Below are 13,385 nucleotides of genomic sequence, written 5' to 3'. Positions count from 1 at the left end.
TAATATAAGTTTCTTAGCCAAAATCCAGTTAAGGCAGAATGTGTCGTCCCAGATTAGCCCCACAGGCTAATCTGGGATGACACTTTACGCACATTCATGAAGCCCAGTTTTACCAGAACAAGGCTGAATTTTTCATTTGTCGACAGTGACCCATGTTTTCCAAGCTGTGGCGCGACGTGTGCTCTTTTCTTTTGTTCTTGAATGATCACTGTTGATAATAATATGGTAAAATTGGTAATATAATTTGACGACCTTCGGACGTTTTCATGGTCAATTTAACGTGCGTAAAATGAATTACATTTATGCATGTCAACATGTTCATGCCTCTCTTAAATTCATAAGACATCCACACAAATAGAATAGCATTGGCATGATTTATTTTCCACCTACATTATTGCACCTTAAAGAATTATTAACGAACATACGGAAAATATATAAAGGACACACCTTGAAACCACCTCTCCCAGAATTGTAAATTGCCCCAGACTGACGCACAGTTTAAGATGTTTGTTTGTGTTAAGTAACACAATACTCGTTCGTTCTAAGTGCGTTTCGTTCATTTAGTTGAAGAGCAACTCATATGTTATTCGTTTTTTTTTCACGGTTCACCTGTTTTTGATAAAACGTAGGTAAATAAATGCATGCAATAAATCCACCCTTATTACAACCTCCACGGGGGCAATCACATACGAAGTTATTTGTTAAATCACCCACATATTAACTTATGGATTGTCTCTTTTTACTGTGTTCTCAGCACACAATCAAATAGACGCTCCCTTTTAAATTGATAGTCGTGTTCCCCTTCCCTTTAGTTTTCAAATATTTTTAGTACAGGGTAATCAACATTCTTCTGAAAGCACAGGATACATATTAAATAAATGAATGTTCTTCACTTCATTTTATTATTTTTTTGCTTTCTTACGACATAGATATGGAACACTTCGATCGTACATGTATTTTATAGGCAAAAGTCATAAACATTGTAAAACCAAGCTATATTTACATACACGATATCTCCATTTGGGATTGCTTAAAGTGTAAGACACTATCAATTTAAACAGGCGTTGGATTACTGTATGACATGTTAATATGCATAATATCATAATAACCACTTATTTGCTTTTATAAGGCGTGCAAAGCAATATCATTTTTGTGGTTGATTTTGAACCCATACAGTTCATATTTGATTGTACTCCAAGGATTATACGATTTTCCCACGATACAAAATAAGATTAAAATATGCTCTTGTAATAAATTAATCATTTCAAAAGAAAACTAGTTGTCTGCGTTATTTGCCTACCCACATATATGCGCCATCTGAATGCAACATTAAACCAGTATTATATGACCCTCGGCATGCAAAAATATGCAGCCAGCCTAGCGTTAGACTAACATGCCCATCCGCGCAGTCTGGTCCGTTTATGAGACAACGAAACATTGAGTGACTTCATAGCGGACTGGGTAGCTTCTTACCAGACTGCACTGAGCTTAAAATCCATATTCGGATGACGCGGGTCATATTAATACAATTTTATGCTAGTTTGGTGATCTGACAATTTGTACCAGTCGTGTTCACACAAGTAGGCGATGCAAGTTGACACAACCACACTTATACTATATTCCATTAATAATATACCTTTATGCATATTACTCGATAATAAAAACATACTTTGAAAATGCCCATGAAGGCGAAATATATCAGAATATAGTGATTTATTTTTCAGTGAAACAATTTTATATAAAACAAAAAATGTTTTCTTTCAACGAAAAGTTACGTAAATGTATTACGGTTACGTCATTTCCTGTGTCAAGTAAACAATATGTTCCAGGATTACCAAAGTAGATAGAACAAAAGAAAGTTGTCCGTCTACTGATACGATACTGAACTACCCAGTAAATCGCTGAAAGAGAAAAAAAGATTTTCGTTTTGAGTGTCAACTACCCTACATATTGGTGGCAGAAAACGACCGACATGTGATAAATAGGTATATAACACGACTTTATTGTTTCGATGGGTTGTATCGTACGAGTCGGGTGTGTGATGTTTTATTTCACGAGTCAGTAGGTAACAGTACCCGGTCTTAGTTATACAGCTAAAGAACTGACAGAAAATTGTGCAAAAACTAACAAGATGCATGATAAATAACACGATATGTCGATCATTGGTTAACGCGAAAATTATCGCGAAACTTTAATGATTATCGTAAAGCAGTTCTTTGTCACAAAACTGTTCAAACATTAACTTAAACTTTATTATTAGCGATGGTTATGCTCTCTAACAATTAAAACACGATATTCTTCATGTTTTATATGAATGTACATTGACTTATCGTTAATATTGCTTAAATTTGTTCTCTACGATGTGAAAATATTCTCTAAGGCATTCAACTAAAACATATACTGGATGATGTGGTACCGATATACCATGATTTTATACTACTTTATTTTTTTATGTAAAAAGGTGACACGTTAATTAATAAGCCTGCCATGCCCCGCCCCACAAAAGCCCTTCCGGTCTTTCCGTCTGTGTATAAAAACGAGTATGTATTTGCGTATACAGATGTTTATGAGGTCCTTCCGCTCCCGAGGCTGCATTATTTGAGGTCGGCAAAAGCAGTCCTTGCTTTCAATAACTTGAAATTAGCTCTACGTTCAAAGATCCAATCATTGTTAAAAGATTAACACAATTTTCAACTTGTGAGTTATCAGGGTGCAGGATCACGTGACTTTGTCGGAACCGGTAAGTGGTGATTTTTTTCGAATAACTTTTTAAAACAATTTTTCTTAAGAATTTCAACTTGTGGATAAAAGACAGATTTTTATGCTGCTAATGGCAATGTGAAATACATCAGAATTACTATATTTAATAAGAAAACTATCTTGTATGCACTAAAGGGTTTTGCAAATGTATTTCAATAACGTGACATATTTGATATTTGCAAAAATAAAGTTCTTAAGGGTGTGTTTACATTCTGTCCAGCCTGTTTGTAAATTCTTGAAAAAAAAAACTTGATTCTGCACCCTGGTATGGGTATTACATTTGTAGAATATGGTTAAGATAATTTACATGGGCGTTATTTTTTGTGAGCAACTGAACTAAATTTCGTATACTCGTGAAATAGTCATTATATTCTAATGTTGCTTTAAGAACTGAAACACGTTTTCATTTTACATGCCAATACAACATATTGTAAAACTCACTGCTCGATAAGAAGTTTAGGATTTTAATTGAAATGAACATGCATTTTATTTTTGTTTTGCAGTTTTTTGTGTGAAATTAAATCTCATCAAGTGTCCTTTTTTTCTGCTTCAATGTCAGTTTTCATATATAAAAGCTGCACATGAGCAATCGAGTAATGTTCACGCGAAGAATAAACTAGTTACTCTGGATCAGCAGACGATTTATTGCATAAAGGATTCCATATATAGTCGATGTAATCTAGACCCCAAATTAGAGGTGTTATACTACTATAACAATGGCCAGTCACAATATAAAATATATTATAAAGAGCTTTTAAAGATAGGCTTTGTATGGACGATAAGATGTAACAAAGACCTATTTATATATAGTGTATCCTAGGTCTTTGCCCGTCATTAGAATGGTACGTTTCGTGCAAACTGGTTCCGTACCGCCCAATGATCAATTACGATTTTCACAATGGGCCAACATTGATAACAGCGCAAAGTCATGTGACTCGCAGAATTCTAGAACGAGGCTGAACGTGTAGCAATTTCCAATAGTCCCGCGCAACGCCGCACCTGATTTCAACCTTTCACTCTTTTGAACATTCGGCGATGTAACGATTTAATAAAATACACAATATGACATTGTCAGACTCAGTAATAAATATGTACTTCACATTATAAGTGTCTATACATTAAATACATTTTCTTGATTAACCCATTTATGCCTAGTTGACTCTCCCATCCTTCAAAATTGGATCAATGTATTTCCAAAATTAGGGATGTCTAGTATATTTATTTCTATATTTAGAATATTTCTTACAGAAATTCCTTTAAGCAAACAGCGCAGACCCAGATGAGACGCCGCATGATCTCATCTGGGTCTACGCTGCTTGCCAAGGCCTTTTTTTCTAGACGCTATGCATAAATGGGTTAAAGTACTTGTTTTTCTCATTTTTTACCCACATTTGACATGCTTTGTTAGAGATTTTGTTCAAATCCATTACCTCGTTATGATCAGATACTGTGCCGGCAAATAATAAATACCAGCACGGTGTCAAAAACCACCCGTGGTAGATGCCTGATCATTGAATATCATTTATGACACCCCAATGTCCCATCGTGGTACAGGTAGTAGCATTACGTAGTCATTTCTAAGACTAATGTAACGCCAAATACTCAAACTAAACACTGTATTAGCCATTAATGATACAGTACATTCGTCCCAGCCTATTTTTCACACAGGCGGACATTCGCTCCTATGCTTTTTGACAACCTGAACATTCGTGACTTCGTTATTTTGAGATTCGTTCCTGAATAATTGCTATCCCGGTCATTATTATCACATGTCATCAAAATAATATGACACGGCATATTATCCGGTATTTTAATGTGTGCTTATTAAAATATTTTTTTATACTTTTTTTCTCATTGTGTTATATTTTATTCTGTTGTAAGACTTTATCGTGATCATTAGAATCATTACGTTAACAATATTCGAATATATCGACTTACACTGAGATCTGTACTCTGCAAAACCTTGCAGAAATCGGGGCGTGAAAACTATGTAGGAGTGAATATCCGGTCTGTCAAAATAATGTTGAAACGATTGTCCGGGATGTCAAAATAGCGTGGGAATGAATGTCCGGTTAGTTAAAACAACGTATTAACGAATGTCCGCCTTGTCCAAATTAGCGTAGAAACGATTATCCTTGTGAAAGAATGTTTCGGATACATTATTAAGTGCTTAATACCTATACATTTGAAATATTTATAAAATTTTAAGTCTAAACACGAATCCTATTTAGCGGGTACCGCTAAAATAAATCTCCGTTATTATGTAGTCTTATAAAGAGTGTTCGTTAGTGTATGGAAGAAGAGTTGTGCATGCATAACAGTACAGTTTGCTCCACGTTCGTTGTTTTCATCTGTATAAAAGAATTCTTTAATATTGTCCTTCACTGTAAAGGTTAATTCAAGTTTAAAGAAAAATGACATAACATTTAAATAGTGTGATGGGCTTTGCATTTTTCTATTGCTTTTTCTTATGATTGAGTCAAAACACATTTTACACGTTCGATCGTTCATGAAAAATATTAGAGACCAACAAACATACCTTTGAGAATATAAGTTATATAAAAACGTTTTGTAGTATACGACATATGTATATCTTTGTTTTGTGCAATTATCAATGTTTATTATTCAGACCACGTGCATTTGCTCTGATGATCATGGGTATCTTGAATTTTAATAAAGATTAAATAAAATGTATATCCACGTATACACTAGTGGTACTAAATAGTCTACTATGGCTTTGAAATATGACTTATGTGTAAGAATGTTCATTTTATAACCCCTCATCAATTTATTGACTAAACAACAGATGCATGTATGCAAATGTTTTCCGTAATTGTCACAGTGTCAGTGCTCATGAAAATCCCGAATGTAATTAATAAAAATCAACTTATTTATACTCATCGATATTCTCCGCAAAAGATCTAGTCTATACACGTCCAGCCTCGTTCTGAAATTCGACGCTTCATTTGATATCTAAAAATAGCGACAGTGGTAATATATTGCAAAGACCTAGATAACTGGTCTATTACGCATTTAAGGACATACGATTCAAACAGTTGTTGCAAACAAACGGGAGTTTCGTTGTCAAAATGCATCTGCCATTAATCAGTTTAAACTAGAGGATTTAAATGCCAATTGAAGGTACCGCAATTATTGTTAATCTACCCTTACGAAAGCATGCTTAAGAAAATAGTTATGTAGCTCAATCGATCCATTTTACAATAGTATTAGTAAAGTTGTTTTAATTTCTGTTTTAAGTTTGCTGTCAAAGCAAATCGCCTCGCTGCAAACGCTAGTGAAAGACACACATAAATTACAGAGATTTTTTTTTATTGTATTAGGTTTGAAGTGTTGTTAGGAATCACGTGAAGCAATTATATAGCCTACTTAAGAATTTAACCTGTTGTGTTGTAAGAATAATGTACGCCCCACTTTTATCCAGTCAATACGGCCCGTGTATGATACGGTCTCGCCGGTATACATTTATTTTTGATCCGTATAAGATAAAGGCTGTACAAGGTGTGTGTGGGGGGGGGGGGGGGGCGGGCGCGGGCGGTCGCCTGAATTAAAAAACGGGGTCGCCTTGTGAATTGTCGTACACGTTTTGCTTTTTTCGGAAATTTGCGTTACGTTTACGAGTAACAGCTTATTTTATCTCATCACGTTGTCAAACAAGAAAAAGCTTAATTTACTCTGCAGTGGTTTTCAAGGTCTGATTCGGGGCCGATAGTTTGCCGCGGTGGCGTAGTGGATGAGGTGTCCGCCTAGCGATCGGGAGTTCGTGGGTTCGCTCCCTACTTGGGGAGTGTTCTCATTATCTCCTCCATAGACACCTAGTACTGGTTCTTCCCAGGAAACGGACTCGAAAATGTTCATATCTGCCTATAAGGCCTTCCTGTAATAGTCAGCAATTGACTGTTAGAAGTAAAAGAAGTACGTTAAGTATATATTCGTCTATAATGACGTAAAAATGATCCTTTAAATGTAAACTTTATTTAAAAAACAAGGACTGAATACGGAAAATACACATGTTTGTTACCATTCTGGAATTTGAGTCTGGGTCTCTTACAGGAATTTCGTGTGAAATTGAACATACTAGTTACACAAAACAAGTCTAAAAATGTATAGACGGGAAGGATATACCCTAAACTAGCCACAACTTGCGCACGATGTACATGCAAGAGGGCTTTCGAAAATATTCAAAATAAGCAGCAGGAGATAGTAATGGATGATGACGATGAAGAGCCAGAAGACTATGCACCCGACCCACGTGATTACTATTCGCATTTCTACCGTGAGAGCGAGAGACTTGAAACATTCCATGACTGGCCACCTTGGGCTCATGTAAATAAAAACGAATTGGCCAAAAATGGCTTTATGTACCTACATGTATCAGATCGCGTACAGTGTGTGTTCTGTAGAGCAAGTTTAGGTAGCTTTAAAGCAGGTGATGTTGTGGCCAATGAACATAGGAAATATTGCCCAGAGTGTCCGTTTGCGTTCGGTTATGAGTGTGGAAATATACCAATACCATCCTCAAGTAGAGTTCAGCAAGCAACACAAAATGTTCAGTCGCTGATTGTAACAGACAGGGCAAGGCCTGCGGCAGCTGGACACTTTGCACATCACTCTCCAAACAGAGCTGTCAATGCAATTGCTGTTCCACAATCACACAGCGAAACATCCATACTTTCAAGTGAGTCAATTCAAGAAGCTGCAGCTGTTATCACAGAGCCCAAGTACAGGGACTGGGCAGACGAACACACAAGGTTACGTTCTTACAGAGGATGGCCCGCACAGATGAGACAAACACCGAGAGACTTGGCAGCTGCTGGATTGTTGTACATGGGTAATCAACCTTGAAAATTTGGCCCTTCGTTAGATAATTGTTTAGCTCGTTATTTACCGTTTTCTTGAGAACCAGTTGCATTTAATTAATATTATACAGCGTTTGATCTGTATAAACTATCCATTGTTTGTAAATACGTTTATTTAAGAGCATGTATTGACGATTGATATAACGACGAGATTATATTGATCGTTTATTGGATGAGTAAGCAACTTAAAATAAGTTTCAAACACAATTACACTCATAAACTCTTCCTAAATTAAAAAAGACGCGGTTATAAACCCCATAACGTAACATCAACAAAGCGATATATTCATATTCCCAGCAATGTTTACCTCCCCGTGCGGTCACGGATAAAACACTTCATTAGAAGCAAAATACTTCCAGACTTAATTGACTTCATTTGTATTACGTTTTCTTATTTTAAGCTAATCTGTGTTATGTTTAATTACTATTGGGTTGCATGCATGTGTTAACGACAAAAACTTAAATAAATAAATTGTAAAGACATTCAACCGTAAGATTTATTTTTTCAAGACGATCATCTCGTGGTGTGTAATTACGGTAGTATACTCGGAACCAGCCATATCACTGCTCGAAGGGTACGATATATCTTCAACATTTACAGGTCAGGGTGATCGTTGCAAATGCTACTGGTGTGGAGGAGAACTCCATGGGTGGGAACCAGATGACGATCCCTGGGTTGAGCATGCAAAGTGGTTTCCACAGTGCGGCTTTGTACGACAAAAGAAGGGCGTTGAATATATTAGGATCATCAAAAATGGAGAGGTAATATTGGAAAAAATGTTCATTTCAGTTCGCGTTCGTTTCTAGACGTAAATGGAAACATATTTTTTGTTTATGCTTCCTTTGTTTATTGTAAAAATTGACTTTGGAAATATCGCTGTTTGATGTATTCAAAATATACATAATTATGCTTACCGTTAATTAAGAATATATCCTAATCATAAAACTTTGTTATATGTGCTTCAAAGGCTTTGATATCTGATTTGGATCAAATTGGTTAGTATTTCATCCCTGTAATACAACTTAAGAGTATTTATTTTAATGTGTTAACTGTTGTTTTGCCAGTACTACTCTAGCATAAGTCGTGCTCAAACAAACTTTGTAATAAGGCATTGTTTTATGAAAGTCTTGCTGCTTATGCACTAATGGTGGATAATTGATGTGGGCCAATGTGAGCACTAAAACAATATACTGGTATTGATCTGTATACTTCTAAAGTATTTATTAAAGTTTGGGTGATATGTGTCGTAGAGAGCAAACGTTGAGTCTTCTAGTAACCAAGATTTCTTGAGACGTCCTCACGTTCTAGCTGCATTGAATGACTATGGATATACACAGGAACAGGTCTTGGAGGCGTTACACACATATGGTATACATACATCATTTTATGTTGGTTATATTTTTAGATTCATGCATTGACAATCTTGGTCTGTAAATGATCATAGAAGGGACACCGCGATTTGTATTCTAATGAGATAACACTTGTTGAATCAGGTGTTCTGAACCTAGTCAACGCGCAGGATATCCGAAAATACGTTGAAGAGTTAAAGAGCAAAAGGCAGGCAGCCCAAACGCAAGCAATGCTCGCTGAAAGTTTAGCCAGTACTTACCCAAGCCTATCGAACCACTTGATCAACCGGTCAGACAGTTCAGTTGCAATGACAGATCGTGGTCTGCAGGTTGCCCAGCCAAGTGATGACATGGGGGCTTCCAGTGGTCAGCTGTGCAGCGAGGATTTAAGGATGGAAGTGGTGGAAGAATCGCAACATCCTGACAGCCTCACTAACCAGCGTATGCAGAACCTCAGTCTTATTAGCAACTCTAGTTCCTCTATCAGTAATCATTCTGGTGAGTTCATCGTTATTTTTCCGCTTATAAGCTCATCTATTTTTTGAAAAAAATTAGCTATTGTCATCACCTGGTCGTCGGCGTCGGTGCCGGTCAAGTTTTGTGTTTAGGTTCATTTTTCTCATAAAATATCAAAGCTATTGCATTCAAACTTGGTACACTTACTCACTATTATGAGGGGACTAGACAGGCAAAGTTAGATAACTCGGGTTGGCATTTTGACAGAATTATGTGCCCTTATTATACTTAGAAAATTGAAATTTTTGTTAAGTTTTGTGTTTAGGTCAACTTTATTCCTAAAATATCAAAGTTATTGCTTTCATACTTGCAACACTTGCTAACTATCATAAGGGGACTGTGCAGGCAAAGTTATGTAATTCTGACTGGCATTTTGACAAAATTATGGCCCCTTTATAATTGGAAATTTCGTTAACTTTCGTGTTTTGGTCCACTTTACTCCTGAAGTATCATAGCTATTGCTTTCAGACTTGGAACACTTGCTAACTATCATAAGAGAACTGTACAGGGCAAGTTGCATTACACTGGTAGACATTTTGACGGAATTATGGCCCTTTTTTGACTTAGTAACTTTGAATATTTGGTTAAATTTTGTGTTTAGATCCACTTGACTTCTAAAGTATCAAGGCTTTCAAACTTCAAATACTTTCATACTATCATGAAGGTACTGTACCTTCTGCAAGGTAAATTTGACCTTGACTTTTAAATGACATTGACTCTCAAGGTCAAATAATTAAATTTTGCTAAAATTGCCATAACTTCTTCATTTATGATCAGATACAAAACAACACTTACCTGATATACCACATTAGACTCCATCCAAACCATTTCCCACGCCCCACCCTAGAATCCTCCCCCCCCCCAAACAAAAATAATTGTTCAATTTTTTCCCTATTTTTGAAAGTTCATCTTATAAATGACCACATCCTCACACCCCCGAACCCCCCCCCCCCCCCCCCCCCAATTTTTTTTATTGACACATGATAAAAAACAAATACTTATTTTTATTATTTTATTTTTGAAAGATCGTCCACCATCACACCCAAGAATCCCCCCATTGTTTTCATTTTCTTTCGTATTTTTGGAAGATAATTTAATTAATGACCACACCCCACACTATACACCCATCTCCACCCCCACCCACCCTCCTTTTTAATTGAAGTATTGAGATATGTTCCTCCACCTTTAACATGAAAAATAGATGAGCGGTCTGCACCCGCTAGGCGGTGATCTTGTATGTATATATATATATATATATATATATATATATATATATATATATATATATATATATATATATATATATATATATATATATATATATATATATATATACACTTCAACACCGTTATTTCGAAGTAGTCGGGACCGTTAAAAAAACTTCGGATTAACGATAATTCGAAATAAACATTTGACAGACGACTTCTTCGATTCTGTAATAATAAAACGTTGTGGAATTCGCATGGTTCGGCTACACGCTACTATTAATAATTGTTTACTTTTTTTGTTAGATTGCAATAGATTTCTACTTGTAACAAACGAAGGAATAAAACGATTATTGTTCTTCTTTTTATGTTTTCTTTAAGTACAGAACATATTAAATATAATGAATATGCACTAATTATCAGAACATATAAAATATAACGAATAGCACACATTACCAGACCATATAAAATATAACGAATAGCACAAATTGTCATACATGTGAATACAGACGAATACATTTTCGGAAATGGATTAACATTTTTTGTAAATAAGACGCGATGTCTCCCTGAACATCACTAAACTGGACGCGTGTAACATATTTCTCCTATTTGTCAAGGACATCGAGGAACGCACTTCCGCCCGTGTTTTGCTCGCAGAAGGTAGAGTTTATATAAGATGAATTTCCTTGGACAACATTAACTCAGACCTAACGTGACACTTTATTTGTTACTAAAGAATGCAAAACTACATAAATAGTAATTATCGGCTTTTGACGACATTATAAAATTAACACGATACGCGCAGACGACAAAGGTTATCAGCTTTTGACGCACCATGCCCAGACGACAAAGGTGTGAAATTATGCTCAGCGTTTTGCAGCTTTAACTTCGGATTAAAGATTGATGATTAGGTGAGAATTATAGTGGCGGGACCGACAGAATCATTTCGAATTAACGATTTTTTCGGTTTAACGAAGTTCGGATTAACAATGAAATTTTACATTAAACACAGAAGAACCAAAATCGGGGCCGGAAAAATACTTCGAAATAACGGTGACTTCGGATTATCGGTGTTCGAAATAACGGTGTTGAAGTGTATATATATATATATATATATATATATATATATATATATATATATATATATATATATATATATATATATATATATATATATATATATATATAGTTTTTATTTTTATTTATTTCATTTTAATATATGCCTTAAACTATTACTTTATCTTGTAGCGTTGGCGTTATAAGTATAATCATGATTTTGTTTCTGTAAAATGCTATGGATAATGTGATATCACACAATTTATCATCATGGGTTTTAAAATACATACGAATTTTCATCATCGTTGAGCTCAATACAAGCAGTAAATGCAATGATTCCATTTCAAATTAACCAATGGTTTGTCCTTTTTTAGACGTAGAAGCAGTTCTTCAAGAAAACGAGTTACTTAAAGAGCGACATATGTGCAAGATCTGCATGGATAAGGAAGTGTGTATCACATTCTTGCCTTGTCGTCACCTGGCAACTTGCGAAGATTGTAACGAATTACTCAATATTTGCCCCATTTGCCGAGCACCTGTAGAAAAAAGGGTGAGGGTACGCTGGTCTACTAGATAAGGTATTTTAGCCAAGGTCTACAGGTATCAGGTCGGGCTCGACGAAGGAAGTCTCTTGCATAGTGGTTTTAAAAGAAATGAACAGTATGCACATGGGTAAACCTATATCCCGCATAACGTAAGACCTCAAGACAGGTTTACCCTGATGAATGTCCAAGCACGCTGAAGGAATGAGTGAAATATACATATAAAACTGTGTAAATTACCATTAACTTTTTTGCACCACGATCCAGTGACACGAGGTTTGTAAAATAAGGATAGTAAATAGGAAAGTGCATAAATGAGAACTGTAACTTAAAGAAAAATAACTGCGTTGATCAAAAGATTAGTAGTTAACCATGTATTTAGACACGTAAGACTGAAATCGAGCTTTTTAAAACGAAGAAATGTAAAAGTTAAATCCCCGATGGCAACCTTCCTACATCGTTAATTTACTCCTAGATTTGTTTTCTAATCATTTTCATATCTATATAATGTACCATGATACACATATATGAGACCAAACCTTGGTCAGCTGAAGAAATAAGGCATAAACATATTATAGTTATGGATTTATTAAGTTAATTGATAGAAAATAATCAGTTCGGAAGTTATATTATTTCCTTATATATTCTTTGCATTTGATAAACATTTATTAAAATGGACAATTTTTAAATTGTTATCATGCATGTACTTTCCAGAAAAGCATTATTGTTTGGAAGTGTCTTAAAATCAATAATTTTACGACGAAAACGTAAGTTAAGAGACGCGATTATTGATAAAGATATTTTATGGTTGATGATGGTTACTAGAATACACAATTGGAGGGGCCAGATAACAAAAGTTATTATGCTGGGAAGCTCGATAGATTAACCTGTATTATACAATGATTGTACCTATTTTGTGAATCGGATTTAAACTGAAGAAATTGATTTAGTTCACTGAGTGTTACCCTATGAAAATGTTAAATAAGAATTGGGTAAACATTTGAAATTCTGAACAATTAATAGAATTTTAACCGATATCAGTTCATCAAAATTTTCCGCCTTTAATGTTAAAGCCAGCTG

General features: G+C 35.3%; 1 protein-coding gene across 2 annotated transcripts; it reads left to right on the top strand.

Moving 5' to 3' along the window:
* Nucleotides 1–1,809: 1,809 nt before the first annotated feature.
* On the top strand, nt 1,810–12,886 carry LOC127849563 (baculoviral IAP repeat-containing protein 7-B-like). 2 transcript variants are annotated; one of them, XM_052382279.1, is made up of 6 exons: nt 1,810–1,985; nt 6,832–7,609; nt 8,238–8,398; nt 8,888–9,005; nt 9,131–9,484; nt 12,138–12,886. In XM_052382279.1, the coding sequence occupies exons 2-6, from the start codon at nt 6,985–6,987 to the stop codon at nt 12,338–12,340; spliced, it is 1,461 nt and encodes a 486-aa protein (XP_052238239.1). In that variant the 5' UTR covers nt 1,810–1,985; nt 6,832–6,984; the 3' UTR covers nt 12,341–12,886. The 2 variants fall into 2 exon arrangements, with proteins under 2 accessions (XP_052238239.1, XP_052238238.1); XM_052382278.1 differs by lacking the exon at nt 1,810–1,985 and adding an exon at nt 5,750–5,901.
* Nucleotides 12,887–13,385: the final 499 nt, after the last annotated feature.

The sequence above is a fragment of the Dreissena polymorpha genome, chromosome 11 (genome assembly GCF_020536995.1).
Source record: "Dreissena polymorpha isolate Duluth1 chromosome 11, UMN_Dpol_1.0, whole genome shotgun sequence".
Taxonomy (NCBI): Eukaryota; Metazoa; Mollusca; class Bivalvia; order Myida; family Dreissenidae; genus Dreissena; species Dreissena polymorpha.
The sequence above is the reverse complement of the archived record's forward strand: the minus strand, read 5'-3'. Positions and strand labels throughout refer to the sequence as shown.

What these genes read in the sequence shown, in the direction of transcription:
- LOC127849563 (XM_052382279.1), top strand. Translation starts at nt 6,985, where the DNA reads ATGGATGATGACGATGAAGAGCCAGAAGACTATGCACCCGACCCACGT. An exon ending in GGATCATCAAAAATGGAGAG is followed by an intron (nt 8,399 to 8,887) that starts GTAATATTGGAA and finishes TATGTGTCGTAG; the next exon opens with AGAGCAAACGTTGAGTCTTC. An exon ending in GGAGGCGTTACACACATATG is followed by an intron (nt 9,006 to 9,130) that starts GTATACATACAT and finishes TTGTTGAATCAG; the next exon opens with GTGTTCTGAACCTAGTCAAC.